General features: G+C 52.4%; 1 protein-coding gene across 1 annotated transcript; it reads right to left on the reverse strand.

The window, feature by feature from the left end:
* Positions 1–2,333: 2,333 nt before the first annotated feature.
* Positions 2,334–19,492, reverse strand: CRELD2 (cysteine rich with EGF like domains 2). The gene is made up of 10 exons (XM_029079479.2): positions 19,338–19,492; positions 16,970–17,052; positions 14,506–14,616; positions 12,806–12,897; positions 11,311–11,487; positions 9,743–9,838; positions 8,764–8,847; positions 7,575–7,670; positions 4,005–4,145; positions 2,334–2,701 (listed from the first exon to the last, which is right to left on the reverse strand). Exons 1-10 carry the CDS (start codon positions 19,446–19,448, stop codon positions 2,652–2,654), a joined length of 1,041 nt encoding a protein of 346 aa, XP_028935312.1. The 5' UTR covers positions 19,449–19,492; the 3' UTR covers positions 2,334–2,651.
* Between the last annotated feature and the right edge of the window lie 226 nt (positions 19,493–19,718).

Below are 19,718 nucleotides of genomic sequence, written 5' to 3' on the forward strand. Positions count from 1 at the left end.
ACCTTGGCTAAGTCCCTTCACTTCTGTGCCTCAGTTCTCCTGTTCCGCCTCCTTCTCGGACCGTGAGCCCCAGGCGGGACAGGGATTCTGTCCATCCCAACTGACAGACGGTTGACGGACGGGAGCCCTGCCCACAAGGGACTTCATAGTCTACGGGAAAGGCAGGGAGGCGTCTTCTTCGCCAACGTGCCTCTCCAGGAAGAGAAGCCGTGTGGCCTCGCGGTTAGAGCCCGGGCCCGGGAGACAGAGGAGCTGCGTTCTAAGCCCGGCTCCATCGCTTTTCTGCGGTGTGACCTTGGGCAAGTCACTTCACCCGTTGCCTCATCTGTAAAATGGGGGTTAAGACCGTGAGCCCCATGGGGGACATGGACCGTGTCTAACCCGATTAGCTTGGATCTACCCCAGTGCTTAATACAACGCCTGGCCTATAGTAAGTGCTTAACGAATGCCATAAAAAAAGAAAAAAAGCAATGAGCAGAACGCTCTGCAGCTAGTAGGTTCCCAGGACCGTGATCTGCCGTCGGGGGGCACTCGATGCCACCGCCAGTTCTATTCGTCATTATTTCCAAGGTTGGATTCATTCAATCGTATTTATTGGGCGCATGCTATGTGCAGAGCACTGTACTAAGCGCTTGGAACCAATCGCTGTACAGGGATCCATCGTATTTAGATGGATACTTTGATGGATATTTAAAGAAGCAGCGTGGCTCAGTGGAAAGAGCCCGGGCTTGGGAGTCAGAGGTCATGGGTTCGACTCCCGGCTCTGCCGCTTGTCAGCTGTGTGACTGTGGGCGAGTCACTTCACTTCTCTGTGCCTCAGTTCCCTCATCTGTAAAAAAGGGATTAACTGTGAGCCTCACAAGGGACAACCTCATTACCCTGTATCTACCCCAGCGCTTAGAACAGTGCTCTGCACATAGGAAGCGCTTAACAAATACCAACATTATTATTATTATTATTATTAGCTGAGCGCTGTTTGCACAGCCCTGTCTAAGCACTCGGGCGCACCCAATACGTAAGGGATGCTGCTGATTCTTCTGCTTCCGAGACCTGGAGAACATCCCTCTCAATCACGGCTTCACACTCAATCGGCCTCAGTTGATAATAATGATGATGATGGTTTTTTTTAAGTGCTGCCTAGGGGCCAAGCACTGTTCTGAGCGCTGAGGTAGACACAAGGTAATGAGGGTGTCCCACGTGGGGCTCACGGTGTTAGTCCCCATTTTACAGATGAGGTCAGTGAGGCACAGAAAAGTGATTTGCCCCAAGTCACACAGCTGATAAGTGGCAGAGCTGGGATTAAAACGCACGACCTTTGACTCCCGAGCACGGGCGCCTTCCACTGACCCACGCTGCTCCTCCCTAACTCTACCGTCTACACTGCAAGTTTGGGGGAAGGAAATTGGCTGTGAAGGCAGGATTCAGTGGCACAGTGATTAAAAGAGATCCGTATACTCTACTCTTTCCCCTCTCTATAAGTTATTTAATGCCTGCCTCCCCCCTGCCGTAATAAAAGCGGTATTGGTCAAGTGCTCACTATGTGCCAAGCACTGAACTAAGCGCTGGGGCAGATGCGAGATCATCAGGTCCCACACAGGGCTAAAATCTAAGGAGGAGGGAGAACTGGGACTGTATCCCCATTCTGCAGGCGAGGGAACCGAGGCACAGAAAAATCGATCGCATTTACTGAGCGGAGCACTACTGAGCGCTCGGGAGAACGCCACATAACAGAGTCGGGAGACCCACTCCCTGCCCACAACGAGCTTAGAGTCTAGAGAAATGAAGAGACTTGCCCAAAGATCACCCAGCAGACAAGGGGCAGAGCCAGGATTAAAACCCAGGTCTTTGGACTCCGCCACCCACGCTCTTTCCACTAGGCCGTGCCGCTTCTCTGTAGATTGTAAACTCCTGGTGGGCACGGATTGCGTCCACCCGCTCTGCTGAATGGTAATAATAACTGTGGCACTCGTTAGGCTCTTACTACATTCCAGGCACTGTACTAAACGCTGGGGTGGATAGTAGCAGATTGGGTTGGACACAGTCCCCACACGGGGCACAGCGTCTTAATCCCCATGTGACAGCTGAGGAAACTGAAGCACAGGGAAGTTAAGTGACTTGCCCAGTTGTACTTCCCCGAGGGTTTACTATTCATTCGATCGCATTTATTAAGCGCTTACTTTGTGCAGATCACTGGACTAAGCGCTTGCGCTTCAGCGCTCCGCGTGGTTAACGCTCGACACGTACCGCCGATGGAATTTCCTCAACGGCACGCATCCCCACGGGACCCAAATCCGGATGGGAAAGACCCACGGAATTACACGCTGAACACACGCTCGGTGGAGAATCTCAACAACTTCGGAGCTGTTTAATGCCTAAATCCACAGGCCGGTCTCCTCTTGCCTACCACCATCACCGAGAGGGGTCCATTTTATTACAAAGAACAGTATCAAAATAGAGGACCATCTTTTGAGAGAAAGAAATGCAGCGTTAAGAGCCGATCCGCCACCCGCCGCCTCGCCGCCGGGCGGTCTCCAGGCACGACGGACGGGGCTCGGTTACCCGGCCCAGCCGACCCGGAGGGTAGGCGGCCTCAGTCTGAATAATTTAAACGCGGGCCCCGGGCCAGATCCCGGGCCCCTTCGGGACGGAGATCATAAGTCTTCTCGGGGTGGGGGTTCGGCCGCTTCCGCCTCTTCGCCGTCTGTGAAAACGGATGCCAGAGTGTCGAGAACGATCCTGACGGAGGCCAACGGAGGTGCCCCGCCTCGCTGGGGGTCCCTCCCTCCCTGCCGAGTTCTGCTGGAAGCGGGGAAAGTCTCCCCTGCCGCCCATCCCACTCCACCCACCCCCGAGGATAGAGATACTCACAGCCCTCTGCTCCTCTCTCACGACTTGGGGTGCCAGGGAAGCACAGCCAGCTGTGTCCTTTTCCAGTTCCCCTCCGGGCGAGCACCCCCTCCTCCCCACTCCCCAAATTATTCCGTGCAGAAAACGGCTCGAGGCAGGACAGGGATCGAGGCAAAGGCAGAGAGGGGAGCTTCAGGGAAGGAGACCCACCGCCCATCCAATCGTCCGTTAACCAAGCGCAGTCTGCCTTCGACCAGTCAGATTAGAATCCGGGTACTCGGAAGCAGCACGGCCTAATGGATAGAGCCTGGGGCTCAGAGGGTCATGGGTTCTAATCCCGGCCCTGCCCCTTGCCTGCTGCGTGACCTTGGGCAAATCACTTTGCTTCTCTGGGCCTCGGTTCCCTCATCTGTAAAACGGGGGTTGAGACCGCGAGCCCCACGTGGGACAGGGACTGCGCCCAACTCGATTTGCTTGTATCCACCCCAGCATTCAGGATAGTGCCAGGCACAAGGCAAGCGCTTAACGGACACCATCGTTATTAATAAGGAAGGGGAGGCCGACTCCCAGCATCGAGGCAGTTATTCGGCACTTACTGCGTGCTAAGTAATGGGGTGCGTACGGGCTTATCTTCGTCCCGGGCTGGGGACGCGATCCGCCAGATCCCCGTCTTACAGATGGGGAGACAGGCCCCGAGAGGGTAAGCGACTTGCCCGAGGGGACACGGCAGGCCAGCGGCAGAGGTGAGATTAGACCCTGACGTTCCCAGGCCTGTTCTCTTTCCACAAACCCATACGGAGGACGCTATCTTCCACCTGTTCTCCCCAGGTGTGTGTGTGCAGGGGGGCGGAGGAGAGAAAGACTTTCCGCTTGCAAACCCAGTCAAACCCTCCGCGAAAAACGAAAAATCACCCACGGGCCGTGACGGTCCAGCAGAGGCAGGGTGTGAAGGGCGTTTCGAGAAATCCCACCGAAAAGACTGTGGGGGCTAAGAAGTGCCCACTGGATTTGAAACAGATCCACCCAGGGGACGGAGAAAGGTATCGGAGAGAGAGAGACCTCCGGAAAACCGGTAGGAACGTTCGACTGGCCAGAGGAACGTCGAGGCGGCCGACTCTAATCGTCTCCGGAGCGATCGGGCGGCCTTTAGCGCTCACCTGCTTTTGCGGTTGCTAGACAAGAACCGTCCTTCTCTTCGAAGCCAACAGGGCAGACGCAGGTGTAGCTGCCTGGAGTATTGACGCAGTCTCGGTCCGCTTTTCCACACGCCTTCTCGGCTTGGGAGCATTCGTCGATATCTGAGGGAGGAGGGTTTCCCCAAGAGAACAACGCTCGGTCGGGGGGCGTGGGAGCGGTTTGCTTTGCTTTCTCGGTCAGTTTTTTAAAATGGCATTTGCTGAACGCTTCCTAGATGCCAGGCACTCTAAGCGCCGGTGCGCGCATGAGTTGATCGGATCGGACAGAGTCCGTGTCTCACGTGGGGTTTCCCTGTCTTCATCCCCATCTTAGAGATGAGGCAACTGAGGCCCAGAGAAGCCAAGTGACTCGTCCAAGGTCTCACGGCAGACCAGTGGAGGGGCCGGGATTAGAGCCCGGGTCCTTCCAGGCCCGGGCTCTAGCCGTTGGGCCGTGCTGCTTCTCCGTTCAGCTGAATTCGGCTCAATTCCCAGCTTCCCGACAGCCACCGGGTTACTCAACAACAGGTAGAGAGAGCCTTCGTTCCCTCGGTCGACGGGATTTGAGCTAAAGACTGTTGGCAAAAGTGCTGTTTCGAGGTCTCCGGACCGGGTGACGGAGGGAAAAGGTTCTTCTTGAACAAAAATAGAATAACCTATAAATCAGTAACTACCCTTTCACCCGATTATTATTTTTAAAAAAAAAAAACCGGCCCTTGCAGCTACTTAATGACCAGCTGTCTAATGAACACATGAAGCAAGCCATGGAACAGCTGAAGACGATGAATTTAACAGCTTACTTTTGTTTTCGGGATCTGTAGCAATAATAGTTATTAGTAGTATTAATGGTATTTGTAAAGTGCTTACTATGTGCCATGCATTGTACTAAGCACCGGGGAGGATGAAGGGAGGTTGTGGGTTCTAATCTGTGTGACTCTGGGCAAGTCACTTAACTTCTCGGTGCCTCAGTTCCCTCATCTGTAAAATGGGGATTAAGACGGTGAGCCCCACGTGGGACCACCTGATCACCTTGTATCCCCCCCGCCCAGCGCTTAGAACAGTGCTTTGCCCATAGTAAGCGCTTAACAAATATCATTAATTAAATTCATTAATCCCGGCTCCACCACTTATCAGCTATGTGACTTTGGGTCACTTCACTTCTCTATGCGTCAGTTCCCTCACTCTGTAAAATGGGGATTAAGTCTGTGGGACAACCTGATTACCCTGTATCTACCCCAGAGTTTAGAACAGTCCTTGGCACATAGTAAGCGCTTAACACACTCCATCCTCATTATTATACAAGCAAATCGGGTTGGATACAGTCCCTGTCCCGCATAGGGCTCACAATCTTAATCCCCATTTTACAGAGGAGGTAACTGAGGCCCAGAGAAGTGAACTGACTTGCCCAAGGCCACGCAGCAGACAAGCGGCGGAACCGGGATTAGGACCCATGACCTTCCGACTCCCGGGCCCGGGCTCTAGCCACTAGGCCACGCTGCTTCCCTAACGCGGTGTTCTTTAAACCTGTCGTAGATTTGGCGATGGGGTCTCCCTTTAGATTGTAAATTCCTAGAGGATAGGGCCTTCTAGCAATGGTTTAGTAATAGTAGTAATAATGTGACTTATTACACACTTCCCCGTCTAGACTGTAAGCCAATCCGATTAGCTTGTCTTCACTCCACTGCTTAGCACAGTGTCTCCTACCGTCTCTCTTTCTACTGCTCACCCCGCACGCTCCGCTCCTCTGCCGCTCACCTCCTCACCGTCCCCTGTTCGAGCCTGTCCCGCCGTCGACCCCCGGCGCACGTCCTCCCTCTGTCCCGGAACGCCCTCCCGACCTCACCTCCGCCAAACTCACTCTCTTCTTCTCTTCGAAGCCCTACTGAGAGCTCACCTCCTCCGAGAGGCCTTCCCACACTGACCTTCCCCTTTTCCCTCTGCTCCCTCTCTGCTCCCCCTTCACCTCCCCTCAGCTAAGCCCCCTTTCCCTCTGCTCCTCCCCCTCTGTCTTCCCCTCCCGTCAGCACTCTGCTCATTTGGATAGATTTTTATTACCCTATTTATTTTGTTAATGAGGTGTCCGTCCCCTTGATTCTATTTATCGCGATTAAACTGTCTTGTTTTTGTCCGTCCGTCTCCCCCGATTAGACTGTGAGCCCGATGGGCAGGGATTGTCTCTATCTGTTGCCGAACTGTCCATTCCAAGCGCTTAGTACAGTGCTCTGCACATAGTAAGCGCTCAACAAATACTATTGAATGAATGAATGGCACAGAGTAAGTGCTAATCAAAGACCATTACAGAAAAAAAATATGGAAAAATTTGTCATGATCCCCGTCCCCTGGAGTTGCCGGTGGAGGGTCGGGGAGTGTTCACAATCTACTCATAACAGGTACCCAGTGAATACCAGTAAAGGCTGCTGGGCAGTAATTTATATTAATACCTTTCTCCCCCTCTAGGCTGTACATTCGTTGCAGGGAGGGAAAGGGTCTGTTTATTGTCCTATGGTACTCTCCCAAGTGCTTAGCACAGTGCTCTGCACCCGGTAAGCGTTCGACGGACCGACCGCCTGAAGAAATCTGCTACGAGTGCTGCGGATTCATGTCGGACGGGGATCTCGACGTTGAAATACTGGCTGTTGCTTCCCAAACCGGAGCCCTCCGATTCACCACTCAGGAAAGATTTACCGGGGGGACTTGAGAGTTTGGCTGGTTGCCGACTACGGGTTTGCCGTCAAGCTGTAGCTATCGTGGCCAGGCCGATGCCTTTGTTTCCCTGCATTTAGATTTTTAAAAAAAAAAAATAGTATTTAAGTGTTGTATTGCACTCTCCCAAGCCCTTACTACAGTGCTCTGCCCACAGGAAGTGCTCAATAAATACGACTGAATGAACGCGACCTTGGGCAAGTCGCTTCACTTCTCCTCGCCTCAGTTCCCTCACTTGCGAAATGGGGATTAATACCTGCTCTCCCACTTTCTGAGACCGTGAGCCCCAAATGGGACCTGATGATATCTACCCCAGTGCTTAGCACACAGTAAGCCCCTAACAAATACCCCAATTATTAGGAGCCAGGCACCGTATTAAGCGCTGGGGTAGATTCGAGATAATCAGGTTGGACACAGCCCACGTCCCACACGGGGCTCCCGGTCTTAATCCCCATTTTATCGGTGAAGCCAAAGTTCATGGGTTCTCATCCCGGCTCCGCCACTTGTCTGCTGAGGGAGCTCGGGCACGTCACTTCACCTCTCTGGGCCTCAGTTTCCTCATCTGGAAAAGGGGGGTTGAGACCGTGAGCCCCACGTGGGACAGGGACCGTGTCCAATCTGATTTGCTTGTATCCACCTCAGCGCTTAGTACTGAGCCTGGCACATAGTAAGTGCTTGACAAAGGCCATTATTATTACGGTACTCTATCGGGCACACGGACCGGTGTTCTGCACACAGCGAGCGCTCCATAAATACCGATCGGTTGCCTGATTAGGGGCCTTGATCCCCGCAGACTGGGGTGATGTTGACATTTATACACACACACCGCCCCCCCCAAACCCCACTCACCGACACACTTTCCGTCTTCCAAGGTGTAGCCCCCTCTGCATTCTTTACACCTTCCCGGGCCTTCTCCCGTGCATCCCGAACAACTGGAATCACACGCTGGGGCCAAGACAAAAGGGGGCCGTCACCCTCCCTCACGTCATGGAGGCGGGAGACCCCCCCCCCCAAATTCCACCCTCCACGGTCCCGGGGCCACCCGCCTCTCCCGGCTCCTTCCCGGCCAAGCCGTGGGAAGCTCGACCCGGTCTGACGTCGGTTGCCGGGCCGAGCCGCTCGAAGGCACCCATCCAACGGCCCTGACCGCGCGCTCCCTGGGATCACCGTGGCGAACCAAGGCTTTTCGGTGAGTTTCTAGACGTCTGTGCTTCCTCAAATGTCTTCTCCGGGCCTTCCCCCCTCACCCCGCCCCCGCCTCGTCCGTCACCGCCGACTTCCCGCCCCGTCTCGGCCCCGAGCCTCCCGTCGTTGGGTCTGGGGTCCGCCGGGGGGCCTCCCCGCTCCCGTTACTGCCGGAGAGACGGCCATCCTCCCGACGTCCCGGGAGACAGCGTGGTTTTCATCGAGGAAAGGCCCCGTCCGGAGCAGGGAGAACGCCGGCCCTTGTTTCCTCCCAGCACTGATGGATGGCTGCTTTTATTTCTGCATTTGTTAAGCACTTACTGTATGCCACACACTGTACAACAGTACAGCAGCAGCATGGCTAGTGGAAAGAGGCCAGGCTTGGGAGGCAGAGGACATGGGTTCTAATCTCGGCTTCGCCACTTGTCAGCTGTGTGACTCTGGGCAAGTCGCTTCTCTGAGCCTCAGTTCCCTCAACTGTAAAATGGGGATGAAGACTGTGAGCCCCGTGTGGGACAACCTGATGACCTCGTATGCCCTCCCAGTGCTTAGAACAGTGCTTGGCACATAGTAAGCGCTTAACAAATACCAACATTATTACTAGGCACTACGGGGTAGATACGAGCTTATCAGGTTGGACCCAGTCCCTGTGCCACACGGGGCTCACGGTCTCGATCCCCATTTTCCGGATGAGGGGAGGTTACAGAAAATACTTGAATAGAGGCCGGCAATTATCCAGAAGACAAAGACAAGCAGAAGTCCCCGGGGAAACGGCCGGAATAGCCGGTCCACTCCCCATAAAGAAATAAACGCTTGAGGCACGGTTAAAAGACCAAGAGGGCAGAAAACCAACCTCTGCAGGAATACGAGCCGTCGGTGTTGAGGCAGAAGCGATCCTCTTTGCAAGGATTAGTCTCCTCTGAACACTCATCCACGTCTGAAAGAGAAATGGGTGATCTGAAAAACTTCTACCCCAAGTCCTCATTTCCTCTGCTTCCCCTCCCCTCCGCGTCGCCCCGAATCCCTCCCTTTGCTCTACCCACCTCTCCCGATCCCACAGCACTTGCGTATATACATACACATCTGTAATGCTATTTATACTGATGCCTGTTTACTCGTTTTGACGTCTGTCCTCCCCCCTCTAGACTGTAAGCCCGGTGTGGGCAGGGACCGCCTCTCTCTATTGCTGAACTGTACTTTCCAAGCGCTTAATACAGGGCTCTGCACACGGTAAGCGCTCAATAAATATGACCGAATGAATGAATTTCCCTCTCCTCTGTGTCATCCATCCACTCAGATCTAAACCCTTTAATCACTTGATATTCGCACCACAGGATGTGTCCATAATAATAATACTAGTATTTAAGCCCTTACTTTATAATAATAATAGTAATAATAATGTTGGTATTCGTTAAGCGCTTACTAGGGGTAGATACAGGGTAATCAGGTTGTCCCAGGTGAGGCTCACAGTTAATCCCCATTTTACAGATGAGGTAACTGAGGCACAGAGAAGTTAAGTGACCTGCCCACAGTCAGCTGACAGGTGGCAGAGCCGGGATTCAAACCCATGACCTCTGACTCCCAAGCCCGGGCTCTTTCCACTAGGCCACATTGCTTCTCTGCCATGCACTGTATTAAGCGCTGAGGTGGACACAAGATAATCTCTCCCTCCCGACAGAGAGAGCCCCGTGGGGGGCAGGAACTGTGACTGATTTGCTCGCATTTTAAATCTACCTCAGCACAGCGTTTAGCACCTAGTAAGCGTTTAACCAACACCACACCTCTTATTATTACTGAATAACAGAAGCAACGATAGGGAAGAGATTCCTTACCTATGCAAGCGTCTTCATTTTTGATCCAACCAACTCTGCACTCTTTGCAGTCTTTATTGGTCGAACCGGTACAAGCTGTGCAAGCTTGATGACAGGCTGGGAACCAAACGTATGAAAACGCTTCAAAAACTGAAAGCCCTTTTTTTTTTAATACACAAAACATTTAAAATGCCCCAAATTCCACACCTTTGCAGGTTATCAGAGAAAATTTGACAGTTCACTGCATAAAATTATAACATTTATCCCAAATGGAAAAAAAAAAAAATCACCTGTCCCAAATAGCCCTCGGTAACTAAATGCCAATTGCTTGTACGTCTGAAACGTGGTTGTGCTTTGTAGGTGGGGTGTGGGTGTATTTAATAAAAATAATGGTATCTTGTAAGCTCTTACTTTGTGCAAGGCACTGTTTTAAGCGCTGGGGGGTGGTACAAGGTGATCAGATTGTCCCACGTGGGGTTCAAAATCATAATCCCCATTTTAGAGATGAGGTAACTGAGGCACAGAGAAGTTAAATGTTTGCCCAAAGTCACACAGCTGACAAGTGGTGGAGCCGGGATTAGAACCCATGACCTCTGACTCCCAAGCCCTGACTCTTTCCACTGAACCACGCTGTATTTGTAGGTGGAAAGGAGATAAACTGGGAGCAGCGTGGCTCAGCGGAAAAAGCCCGGGGCTTGGGAGTCAGAGGTGCGTGGGTTCTAATCCCAGCTCTGCCACTTGTCTGCTGTGTGACCTTGGGCAAATCACTTAACTTCTCTGTGCCTCAGGTACCTCATCTGTAAAAATGGGGATTAAAAAATGTGAGCCCCACGTGGGACAGTCTGATGACCCTGTATCTACTCCAGTGCTTAGAACAGTGCTCTGCACATAGTAAGCACTTAACAAATACCATAACTAATATTATTATTATTCTTTTTGGAGAAAACAAAGTCTTTACTAAGTCTCCCTGGCATCTAATATTTTTGATAGTCTTGATCACAGGATTTGCAAGATTCCTCTAAATCCTGGGAAGACATGGATGGAGCCCCCTAAGAGACCCAGTTCCTGGTCAGTTCCCACCCATTTGTTTTTTAAAAATTATATCTGTTAAGCACTTACTTCGTGCCAGGCATTTGTACTAAACTAAAAGGAAAAAAAAAACCTCAAAACCAAAGAAGCAGCATGGACTAGTGGAGAGAACGTGGACCTGGCAGTCAGAAGGACATGGGTTCTACCTCCTGTCTGCTGCGTGACCTTAGGCGAGTCACTTCACTTCTCTGGACCTCAGTTCTCTCTTCTGTCACAATGGGCATAAAGACTGTGACCCCCATGTGGGACAGGGACTGGGTCCAACTGAGGAACTTGGATTTACTCCAGTCCTTAGTACTGTGCCTGGCACATAGTAAGGGGGGAGAGAGTTTGTGTATATACATATATGTATGTGTATATATATATATATATATATATATATATATACACACACACATACATTTTTAGAAAAACCAAAAAAATGTGGGGGAAGTGATACTCACACCTGGTCAGAAGATCAGAAGAACGAAGCGGGAGGTGGGCGGGGTGCGTAAACTTACCGGTGCAGACGGCATGTGTGCTGTTCCTCAGCGTGCTGAAGTACCCGTCGGCGCAGTCCAGGCAGAAGGTTCCCGAATAGCCCAGGCTGCAGCTGCACGAGCCGTCCCCGTCCCGGCTGCCTTCCCCGTCGCAGAGCCCGTTCCCGTGGCAGGGCCTCTCCGACCCACCGACGCAAGCTGGAATCATCATCGTCGTCGTCACGATGGGGCTGTTAGGCGCTTACTACGGGCCAGGCGACTGTACTAAGCGCTGGGGTGAATTTGGGCGTATCGGGTGGGACGCAGTCCCTGTCCCACGTGGCGCTCTCAATCCCCATTTGACAGATGAGGGAACTGAGGCCCAGAGGAGCGAAGCGACTCGCCCGAGGTCTCACGGCAGACAGGCGGCGGAGCCGGGATCAGGACCAGGCCCGGGGTCTAGCCAATAGGCCACGCTGCTTCTCAGTAGAATCAGAGGACCCTGAATGCTCAGTTCGCACTCACCACCATCCAAATTCTTTCTACACTGGAAGCTCCTGGAGGCCAAGGATTGTGTCCCTCCATCTCTGTTAGATCACGCTCTCCCAAGTGCTTAGGACGGTGCTCTGCCCACTGTAAGTGCTCGATAAATACCACTGATAGAGCGACCGATTCATTTCCATAATGAAATTCCAAAAGGGTAGCCAGGAGGCAGTCCCATTTTTGAATCAGAATTGTATTCTCTCAGAATTTAAAATGTACTCCTCATCTCCCGCTAGAAACCACAGGCTCTTGGGAGAATTGGCAGACATGACCCCAGCCCTCAAGGAGCTTACAGTCACACGGGAGAGACAGTCATGACAATTCTCCATGTTATTACGTGACAGTCACTACACTAAGTGCTGGAAACACAAGACCACACAGCACTCATGTCCGTATCCATAATTTATTTATTCATATTAATGTCTGCCCCGTCTAGACCCTGAGTTTGTCATGGGCAGGGAACATGTCTGCTTACTGCTATATTGTACTCTTCCAGATGCTCAGTACAGTGTTCTGCACCCCATAAGCACTCAATAAATACGACTGACTGATTCAAACTAAAGCAGCACGGCACAGTGGAGAGGACACGGGCCCCGGAGTCAGAAGGTCACGGGTTCTAATTCCAGCTCCGCCACTCGTCTGCTGTGTGACCACGGGCAACTCACTTCACTTCTCTGGGCCTCAGTTACCCCATCTGTAAAATGGGGATTGAGATTCTGAGCTCCATGTGACACGGGGACTGTGACCAACCTGATTGGCCTGTATCCGCTTAGAACAGTGCCTGGCACACAGTAAGCGTTTAACAAATACCATAATAATTATCAGAGGATTTTAAAGTTACAAATTCGAGGAGACGGGCGGGGATTATGATGCTATTTGTGAAATGCTTACTATGCGCCAGGGACTGTATTAAGCGCTGGGGTGGATACAAGCAAACTGGGATGGGGAGATGTCCTAACTCCTAGGGCCAAGCCTTTCCTAATTGTACACCTACCAAGACAGTCTGGTCCATATGTTCCCGGAGGGCAACAAACTTCAATTGTTTCCACACACAACCATTTAAGTAAATCGGGATATTTCTTCTTCCTGTTAAATAAAAAGTTTCCTTCAGGAACTGCAACAAAACTCTCTCTTAAAAAGGCCAAAGTGAACTGTAGTCAACATAAAATTTGATACATGGGTATTTCTTTCTGTAACATCCAGAACTCCCGTTCCACAGTGCTGGAAAACTGAATATATACTTCAAACCCCACGGTGTTCGAAATGGAAACAAGAGGGACTAATGGACGAGTAGCGTGTCCAACCACTGACACAGTTCCCATCTCAAAATCCCGCCCCTGGGGTGACGGAATTCCCATCTCAACGGTCCCACTGGAAGCAGCATGGAGTAGTGGATACAGACAGGCCTGGGAGCCTGGAGGTCATATATTCTAATCCCAGCTCCACCGCTTGTCTGCTGTGTGACCTCGGGCAAGTCACTTCACTTCTCTGGATCTCAGTTTCCTCATCTGGAAAATGGGGATTGAGACTGTGAGTCCCACATGGGGCAGGGACTGTGTCCAACACGATTTGCTCGTATCCATCCTAGTGCTTAGTAGAGTGCCTGGCACCCAGTAGGAGCTTAACAAGTCCCATCGTTATTATTATTAGTAGGGGAACGATCCAGGGTTGGAGCACTCTCTCGATGCTCAGAGCACACCGTGTTCTCTCTCGACCAAGTAGGAAGAAACAAAATTCCACCAACCGAAGGTCGAATGGAACATTAAAACTCTATTACTTCCCCGTGACCTGCCCTTTGCAGATGATCAAGCCCGGAACTGGCTCAATATGGACTCGTCATCCCGTAAGTTTCTAAATTTTTCAAGCGTTCTCAACTGGTGTCCCTTTTAAAGCTGAATTTCTTTAGTCTACAGAACTTAGGGCTTCGATCTAAAAAGCCTAGTAATTCGATTACACTCGGGGCTCATCTTTCCAGGGAACAGAAGCTGTGGCCATACCTATTCAACACAAATACACGAAAGAAAATGAAAAGAAAGCCAAGATCACCACTGGAGTGCCAATTATCATTATTATAACTATAGCATTTAAGCATTTACTAAGGATCCGGCACTGTTCTAAGCACCGCGTACAGTAGGAAACAATTTTGTCAAGACCGTGTTTTCAGAAGGACTGCTTAAAAAAACCACCAGGCCCAGAAAAAAAAACCCACCAGGCCCAGCAAAGGGGAACATGACCCGGCGCTTAGAACAGCGCTCGACACAAAGTCACCGTTTAAATACCATAATCGTAATAAAATTGGGATCGGAAAGTAGCCAACTCTATAAAGGTTTCACAGGGAAATCAAAGAACGCGGTCACAATTGGCCAAAGCAGCAGTTGCAGCCCCAAACCTGTTATCGGAAAAGTCGCTCGGGTTTGATTCCTCACTTCCGTCAGATTATTATCGAGTGGGGCTAAGTTATCATCGAAACTCCCCAATTCACCCAAGACTGTTTTCGAGCCTCCCTAGCCGTCTTTCCAAAATCGGTTGAAATAGAGATGACTTGGCGCAAGGGCCCCCAAATCCCGGTGATGATCGTATTTCTTGAATTAACACTGGAGAAGGCCTTGGCCCAAGAACGGGATAAGGATGACAGCGGAAACTATATCCCTCTAAACAATATCACTTTTCTTAGGAAGGGTTAAGGGTACTTACATTTTGAACCACCACTTCTCAATATGTTCTTCATGCTCTTCCACCATGTTGTTACATTCAAAATTACTGCTGTCACACAACTTCTCAATAATTTCCACCAGTCGAATTTCACTAACACCCAGGAAGAAACAGAAACCGACCCGGGGACAAATCCATTATTGAAAGGCAAACTGATGGTTCAGCGTTATCAACCTCCCTTATGAGGCCCACTGGGATCGCACCTCATCGTCGACCCTCCGCCCACGTCCTCCTGGAATCCCCTCCCCCTTCGTATCCGACGGACCGCCGCCCTCCCCACCTTCCGAGCCCGATTAAAATCCCGCCTCCTCCAAGAGGCCTTCACCGACAAAGCCCTCGTTTCCTTCTCCCTCTCCCTTCCGCGTCACCTCACTCTAGGCTTCAAGGCTGTCCATCACCTTGCCCCTTCCTACCTCTCCTCCACCTCTCCTCTTTCCACCGCCCACCCCGCACGCTCCGCTCCTCCGCCTCCCGCCTCCTCGCCGTCCCTCGGTCTCGCCCGTCCCGCCGTCGACCCCCGGGCCGCGTCCTCCCGCCGTCCCGGAACGCCCTCCCTCCTCACCTCCGCCAAACTCATTCTCTTCCCCTCTTCGAATCCCTACTTAAAGCTCACCTCCTCCAAGAGGCCTTCCCAGACTGAGGTCCCCTTCTCCCCCTACTCCCTCTACCCCCCCCTTCACCTCTCCGCAGCTAAACCCTCTTCTCCCCCCTTTCCCTCTGCTCCTCCCCCTCTCCCGTCCCACCCCCTCAGCACTGTACTCGTCCGCTCGACTGTACATATCTTCATCACCCTATTTATTTTGTTTAATGAGCTGTACATGACCCTGATTCTATTTGCCACTGTTTTTATGAGATGCTTTTCCCCTTGACTATTTATTGCCATTGTTCTCGTCTGCCCGTCTCCCCCGATTAGACTGTAAGCGCATCGAAGGGCAGGGACTGTCTCTTTCTGTTGCCGATTTGTACAATCCAAGCGCTTAGTACAGTGCTCTGCACAGAGTTAGCGCTCAGTAAATATCATCGAATGAACCTCGCGCTTGGATTCGTACCCTTTATTCACCTCTCCCTCGGCCCCACGGCTCTTAGGTCCACCTCCGTCATTTACTCATATCGATGGCCGTCTCCCCCTCTGACGAGCAATCGTATTTATCGAGCGCTCACCGCGTGCAGGGTACTGTACTAAACGCTTGGGAGACTAAGGTACAATAGAATCAGCAGACGTTTTTCCTGCCCATAACGAGCTTATAGCCTAGAGGGGGAGACGGACGTTAACGTAAACAAGTAATTTACGATCTATCAACATATAATTTAAAGATGCGTACCTAAGGGTCGTGGGCTTCCTCATCATTGGTTTTATAGCAGTCAACCACCTCGCTACTCTCCTACTACAACCCAGCCCGCACACGTGGTTCCCCGGGTGCTAACCTTATCACTGTCCCTCCATCTCGTCTACCCCTCATCCACATCCTCCCGCTGGCCTGGAACGCCCTCCCTCCTCATACCAGATAACTGCTCTCCCCGACTTCAAAACCTTATCCAAGGCCCGTCTTCCTCCAGGAAGCCTTCCCTGACTGAGCCCTCCTCTCCTCTTCTCCCACTCCCTTCTGTGCCGCTCTTACTTGCTCCCTCCCTCGCGGTTTATATGTATATAGCTGTTATATAGCTGTAATGTATTTATTTTGATGTCTACCTCCCCACCTAGTCTATGAGTTCGTGTCTGAGGTTATATTGGGCTCTCCCAAGCGCTTAGTACAGTGCTTTGCACACGGTAAGCGCTCAGGAAATACGACTGAATGAATGGGCTTGGGGGTGGGGCAAATATCGTGTGTCCAAGGGTCACAGATTGAAGTGCATAGACTGTAAACTCCCTGTGGACAGGGAACATCTTCCAACTCTGTTACCCTGCACTCTCCCAAACGCTTAGTACAGTGCTCGCTACACAGTAAGCGCTCAATAAATGCCACCGGTTACCAATTCTCTCAGCGGGGTATAACCAAAGTGTGTCGGACACTTCCCCTGGACTCCACCAGCCAATGACATTTTCTTTTTAATGGTACTTGTTCAGTGCTTACTACGGGCCACGCATCATACTAACTACTGGAGAAGATAAAAGATCATCAGGCTCAAAGTCGGAAGGAGAAGGAGTATTTAATTCCCATTTTGCAGAGAAGGAAAACTGAGGCACAGAGCAGTGATCCGCCTAAGGTTACGGTGTACAAAAACAGTCGAGCCGGGATTAGAGCCCACGTTCTCTGGCTCTCAGGCCCGCGCTCTTTTCACTAGGCTACACTGCTTTCCTCAGTGAAGCCCCATACTAAGTGCTTAGTACAGTACAAAAGACTAAAAAGTCAGGTTCAGGCAACACTTTTAAAAAATACATCTTTATCCGTTTCAGGTGAGTGTTAGGGACACTTTTAGGAGCCAAAAAAAAAAAGGTACACCTTACCTAGACTCGTATTTTGACAGGGTCTTTTCCTCCCAAGCTGTGTTTCCACCACCAAAGTTCTTCTTTGCCGTTTCTACTAATCCCTGTCAAAAGTAGACACACCAACTCGTCGGTAACTTTGTCTTACAGAAAACCTCTTACGCTACGGCTTTTGCCTGGGAAGCAAATATGAGTGAAAACGTAAGCGGTTCCATCTGTTTCTTAACAGTTTAGGGGGCGGGCCTCGAAGCAGAAGCGATATTCGTGCATTCGATCGCATTCACCGAGCGCTTACTGTGGGAGGAGCACCGTACTAAGCGCGGGAGAGGACGATCTAACGAAAACACTCCCTGCCCGCGGTGAGTTCGGTGTGGGGCAATATCCACCTCTGAGTCAGCGGGAGCTGGGAAAACTGTTGCCCAGCACTGGGATTTCAATCTTATCTCCACTCCCTCCATTCAAACCCTCCAACGCCGCTGGAGTTGTTTAACCTCAAATGACATCAGACGTCCCCCCTGCTGCGAAACTTCACCAAGGCAGCATCCCTGAAGCGCAGCCGTTTCTCGGTTCAAACTACACCAGCGGCCACGGAACACGTCACCGATCGGCAAGGCAGAGTCTCGTTTCGGGTGACCGGTTCCACAGTGGCCCGGAGCCACCTCCCCCCCCCTCGCCCTGCGAGCTTCATTAATTATAATAACGGCATTTGTTGAGCGCTTACTATGTGCAAAGCACTGTTCTAACATCGAGGCCCTTCTGCCTCAACTATCCACTTGGATCTCTCCCCGTCGAGCACCTGCTACTCCCCCGCAGCCCCCCAGCGCTCACGTCCGCAGCCGTCATTCATCTTACCGTCTGTCTCCCCCTCCGGACTGTACGCTCCTTGGGGATGTGTCTACCAACTCTGTTTTACCGTGCTCTCTCGAGCGCGTAGTACAGTGCTCTGCATACGGGAAGCGCTCAATAAATAGCACTGATGGATTGATTGGCCGCCACCGGAGATAGCGAGCCAATTCCCCGCCGGCTGAAATGTTGGGAGAGGAAAAGTCACCCTTGGCCCTGGGCAGGTGAAGCTGCACGGCACACGGGGAGAGGGAATTCCTGGTTCTGGACAAGGTGGCGGAAAGGGGAAGAAAGGAGACCGCTGAGGAAGCTAAACAGGTGCCCGAAATCCAAATCCAGGTGTGGCTTGGGGGTCGAGCCTCTCGCGACTGTCAGCTCGTTGTAGGCGGGGAATGTGACTACCCTCGTTGTAGCGGACTCTCCCAAGCGTTTAGTACAGTGCTCCGCACGCACTATGGGTGGTTGTTTAACTTCTCAGCAGGGCTTGACCTGAGAGTGCCACCTTGCCTGAGTCTCGGGGTCAAAAAACATCCCCCTCCTCCTTCCCTGCGAAGGAGAAGCTGGCTCCGGCATAAAGCTCTCCTCTTAATGGAGATTTGGGGGAGAGGGGAACCTGACGATAACTGAGTGATCCCCTCAACTGCCAGTGCTGGGACCTAACAGGGCAGACCCAACCCCCCTATCCCTTACACCCCCAAATCTCAGATGACCCTGAGGGATTTGGGCCCAAGCCACCCTCCCGCAATCGTATTTACGGAGTCCTTGCTGGGGGTTGAGGACTGCGCTAAGCGCTCGGGAGAGTGCAACCTAACCATATAATAGACACGATCCCTGCCCGCAACGAGCTATCAAGACCGGGACCCCGCTGTCCCCCTCAACCCAACCCCAGACGAGGACCCCCTTCAAAGCCTTACTGAAGGCGCTTCTCCTCCGAGAGGCCTTCCCAGATTAAAAGTCCCACTTTTCCTCCACTCCCTGCCTCGCTCCCTTTGCTCTTCCCCCCGTCCCAGCTCCACAGCATTTATTGTCCCTACTTGTCCAGCTCCACACCGTTTATTGTCCCTCTCTGTGCAACCCCACACCACTTACTGTCCCTCTCTGTGCAACCCCACACCGCTCATTGTCCCTGTCATTTTCATTTATTTATATCCATGCCCGTTTATCTGTATGGATGCCTGCCTCCCCTACCCTGCGAGCTCATCGTGGGCCAGCGTGGCTCAATGGAAAGAAGCCGGGCTCGGGAGTCCGAAGTTTTGGGTTCGAATCCCGGCTCCGCCACCTGGCAGCTGGGTGCCTGTGGGCAAGTCACTTCCCTTCTCTGGGCCTCAGTTCCCCCCCTCTGTCAAATGGGGATGAAGACTGGGAGCCTCACGGGGGCCAACCTGATGACCCTGGATCTCCCCCAGCGCTTAGAGCATTGCTCTGCACATAGGAAGCGCTTAACAAATACCAACATTATTATCCACTGCTGTACTGGACTTTCCCAGGCGTTGAGTACAGTGTTCCGCCTAAAAAGGAGCGACTGGGCGAGGGGCTGAGTCCTGACCTGGTTGAAGCGGTGGACGATGTCCTTGCAGGTCTGGCACTTTTTGGCCGCCGCCGCGAAGGATGCCGGGAGGAGCAAGAGGAGCAAGAGGAGCGGGAGCGGCCGGCGCATGGTGAGGGCCCGGCCGCCGCCCGTCAATCACCGCCCGCCGCCACCAGGGAGCGCATGCGCACCGCCGCCGGCCCCCCCCCCCCCACTCCCACCACTGCGCCTGCGCCGTCTCCTCCTCTCCCCCCGAGCCCGACCGCGCGCCGCTTGCGCCTTTTACGGCTCCCCGCCTCCCCCCGAGACCCCGCCCCCTCCGCCAGATCCCGCTTCGCCATTGGCCGGGAGCCCGCCCCGCCGTGGCCCAATCCGGCGCCGCCACGAGCAGGGACCAAT

This window comes from Ornithorhynchus anatinus, chromosome 14 (assembly GCF_004115215.2).
Source record: "Ornithorhynchus anatinus isolate Pmale09 chromosome 14, mOrnAna1.pri.v4, whole genome shotgun sequence".
Lineage (NCBI taxonomy): Eukaryota > Metazoa > Chordata > Mammalia > Monotremata > Ornithorhynchidae > Ornithorhynchus > Ornithorhynchus anatinus.

Coding starts and splice junctions, on each gene's coding strand:
- CRELD2 (XM_029079479.2), bottom strand. CDS start 19,448: ATGCGCCGGCCGCTCCCGCTCCTCTTGCTCCTCTTGCTCCTCCCGGCA. Junction 11,488..12,805: donor ATATGGACCAGACTGTCTTG/GTAGGTGTACAA, acceptor TGATGATTCCAG/CTTGCGTCGGTGGGTCGGAG. Junction 9,839..11,310: donor CACACATGCCGTCTGCACCG/GTAAGTTTACGC, acceptor TTTGGTTCCCAG/CCTGTCATCAAGCTTGCACA.